The following is a 3,754-nucleotide window of genomic DNA, read 5'->3' as shown; positions in this document are numbered from 1 at the left end:
TTTCACCTACCTCTATTCGGGGCACAGTTAGAAGTTTGTTGGGGCTTTTGGGAAACAAAAATGTCACAATGGCGTTCCCCTGCCAAGATCTTATATAGTGTTGTTTTATGAGATGTGTCAGGTGTGCAGGTGAAATGTTGATCATCCCAGTAGATTGTGAGCATCAAAGCCGTGTTTGGCAGGGCCGTCTCTTCCATTGGGCACAATGGGCAGGTGCCCGGGGGCCCTGCAGGCAAGGGGGGCCCGTCCGAATCCTCAAAAAAAATAAATATTTTTTTTTAAAATCCTTACCTTGCGGTCACATCAGCTGTGACCCGGCTCCCTCCCTGGTCCCCTCTTCTGTGCTGTGCTCACAGTGATTGCTAGCAATGATGTCACACCCAGCATTCACTGCAACCACAGCACGGAAGAGGGCAGAAGAGACTCAGCGGCGTGGAAAAAAGAAGAGGATCGGACTTAAGGTAAGTTAGGGGGGCCCTTATATATATATATATATATATATATATATATATATATATAAAAAAAAGTGATTATATATATAATCACGTTTTTTTTACATACATATGTATTTTTTTTACACCCACACACACACTATTTTTATATATATATATATATATATATATATATATATATATATATTTTTTTTTTTTTAGGGGCCCGGTACACTGCATTGCCCGGGGGCCCATGAAGTAGTTAAGGTGGCCCTGGTGTTTGGTCATCATTATCACCCATCAGTTACACCAGCTCTGGTCCAGGTGCAAACCTTAGATCTGAATAGCAGCGTATCTCTGACTGCACCAGGACAAGTATCGGCCGCACCTGTGTGTTAACATTACAATTTTAAATGTGTTTCTATGTTTATGAAAATGTCTTTTAAAGGATCATTTGGTTTTTTTTACCCCCATATCCAATAACAAGGACATGTAAGGAGATAGACACAACAACAATTTCTCTTTGTAGATCATCAGGTCTTTCATGGGAAGTTTACAAGCACTGGGATATGCAAAATTCTTGTAGTGTATTGGGTGTAATTTTCCTTCTTTCCTCATCATTGTATCACCAACAGCATATTAGTTACTATTATATTTATTTTACATGGATCTCTCAGCACTGCCAGCATTGAAGGCCAGATTAAAGTCTTCCATGCATGGCTCATCTCTCCAGCTTTACATAAAATACATATTATCAACATTAGTGAAAGTAAGTTTTTCCTTTGGAAAGATCGTTTGACTGTGTTGGGCCAAACCAGGCTCAAAATACTGTGTGTGAAAAACAACAAAGGCCGTTCTGATCAACATCTCATCAGGATCTATCAATTGAAGTGAAAAATCAATAAAAGCATTCTGCCATTGTGTGCGACAATCAGCCAACCACACCTCTTATCTTCTCAGTTTTGGTTGACAAAGGGCTTCTCTACACAAGAATTTTCTAAAATCAAAAGGAACACAACTTGATAAAACCATGAGGAAATCGATCCATTGATCTCAATGCTATGCTACCCTTGCTGACCACAATGACACCAATGTAACACGTGGCTAAGACATTAAAGCAAGAAAATGATGTTTATTCCAAGCCAATCAATGGTTGTTACAATATTTTACTTTTGTCGTCGTCTGTTTGGAACACACTGTAAAAAAGATGTACGTGGACAACCTGAATCTTTTGTCATTTATATTTTCGGACTGCATCCATAATGACCATTTTCACCTCTTGGTTCCTCAGACTGTATATGAGTGGATTTAACATTGGTATCACTACTGTGTAGAAGACAGAGACCACCTTATCTTGTTTCTTAAAGACACTGTCAGGGGAGCGTAAGTAAATGAAGAAAATGGTCCCATAGAAGATGAACACACACATGAGATGTGAAGAACACGTACTGAAGGCTTTCTGCCTGCCCTCAGCAGATTTCATACATAAAATGGAAGAAACAATTAGAGAGTATGAGATCAGGATTGTCAACATAGAACCAATACCACATGAACAAGTGAAGAATACAGCTATCATGTCACATGGGAGAGTCCTAGAGCAGGACAATCTGAGCAACGGAAGGAGGTCACAATAGAAGTGCTCAATAAGGTTTGAACCACAAAATTGTAGATTAAAAACACAGCTGGTCTGCACTGATGACTGCAAGAAGCCAATACATGAGGCAAGGAGAACCAGACACAGACATTTTTTCTTGGTCATTACTAAAACATAATGGAGAGGATGGCAGATAGCAATATATCGATCATATGACATGTTTGAGAGTAGGAGAGCCTCAGTGACTGCTAGGGAAGCAAAGGAGAAGAACTGAAGAGCACATCCATTGATGGAGATGGACTTTTTCTTGGACAAAAGGTCAAAAAACATTTTAGGTGTTATCACTGAGGAGTAACAGAGGTCCACCATGGAGAGGAAACTGAGGAAATAGTACATTGGAGTGTGCAGTTTTGAGGTCTTATGGACAACAGTTATCATGCCGACATTGCCAACTATGGTCACCATATAAACAAGCAAGAAGAATACAAAGAGGAATGGGACCAGGTTTTCATTGTCTGTTAGTCCGGAAAACGCAAAGACTCTCACTTGTGTCACATTTATCATGTCCACTGTTTCCTCTGTAGTGATAAAAAAAACCAACTCATTAGTTCACAAGTCTAATGCAAACCACAAAGCATATAATGTAAATAACGCTATAAAATACACAAGACAACCTGCAACTAGAAATTATGGGAAGGAAAATTAAAAGGCTGCATTATTTTCCTTTTATATAAAGCCCTCTGATCTGGTTGTAGAGTGTTGTCAGATTTATATTAAGTGTTCAGAAGCGGAGTTTACTGGCTAGCATACACAGTGTCATGGTTACTGGTAGTGAAAACTCCTCTAGCAAAATTGTCCAGTGTAAACCCAATGACTAAACCGGAAAGGTGTGTGAGTGCTCACTCACTTGCAGTGTGAGGGTGGAAGAAAGTCATCCAGGCTAACTACAAACTATTAATCAGCTGCTCTCTGTGCTGGATTATATTTGCTCTGTACCATTTTATAACCACCCCACCTATCACCTACTGCAGTAAATATCTCACCCAATTGTATCATAACTACATACAAAATAAATAAATTGTAAATAATAATGACAATTGAAAATACAAATGAAAAGATTTGAGAGATACCTTTAGTCTCTGCTATAACCTGCCATATAAACCTCCTCATTATCTTTGATGACCTATTTCAACCTTGTGGGCAGAGAGAGACGGGGTCCCTTCAGATGTGATATGCAAAGCGTGGAGTAATATGTATACATCCACTAAGCAGTACAGGCTGGACACACAAGTAACTAATGAGGAAGTTTTTGTCAAGGACGTCCTAGCAGCCCTATAGTGTGATATCCACCATCCCCTAAGTTCTGGCTAATTCCGGAATTGCTGGAAAATGGGAAGAAAAAAATATTTCATTTTTTCTTCCTTCAATCTGAAGAGCAGCACAAGACTCACAAAGCAGCAATTAACGTGCAAAGTTTAGCTTTCTGGCAAGCAATAATCTACATGAAGGAGTATTATAGTATTATAGGTTCTATAATTAACTGTCATTCTTCCATTTTGGGCAACATGAACTACACAGGGGGAGAGTGGAACTTATGCTATGAAATGCTGCTGTTATAACTGAATTTAAATATATATTATGTAAATAAATATGTTTTTTCCTTTCCCAAACACCGACCATGCACACTAGACACATTTAGTCAAAAGCCAATTAACCTTGATCATTAGAG

The 3,754-nt window shown here is 38.9% G+C and overlaps 1 protein-coding gene across 1 annotated transcript; it reads right to left on the bottom strand.

The window, feature by feature from the left end:
• Positions 1-1,665: 1,665 nt before the first annotated feature.
• LOC142150376 (olfactory receptor 5AP2-like) lies at positions 1,666-2,589 on the bottom strand. The gene has a single exon (XM_075205571.1). The coding sequence runs from the start codon at positions 2,587-2,589 to the stop codon at positions 1,666-1,668; it is 924 nt and encodes a 307-aa protein (XP_075061672.1).
• Between the last annotated feature and the right edge of the window lie 1,165 nt (positions 2,590-3,754).

The sequence above is a fragment of the Mixophyes fleayi genome, chromosome 4 (genome assembly GCF_038048845.1).
Source record: "Mixophyes fleayi isolate aMixFle1 chromosome 4, aMixFle1.hap1, whole genome shotgun sequence".
Classification (NCBI taxonomy): domain Eukaryota; kingdom Metazoa; phylum Chordata; class Amphibia; order Anura; family Limnodynastidae; genus Mixophyes; species Mixophyes fleayi.
This window is presented reverse-complemented; position numbering and strand designations above follow the sequence as displayed.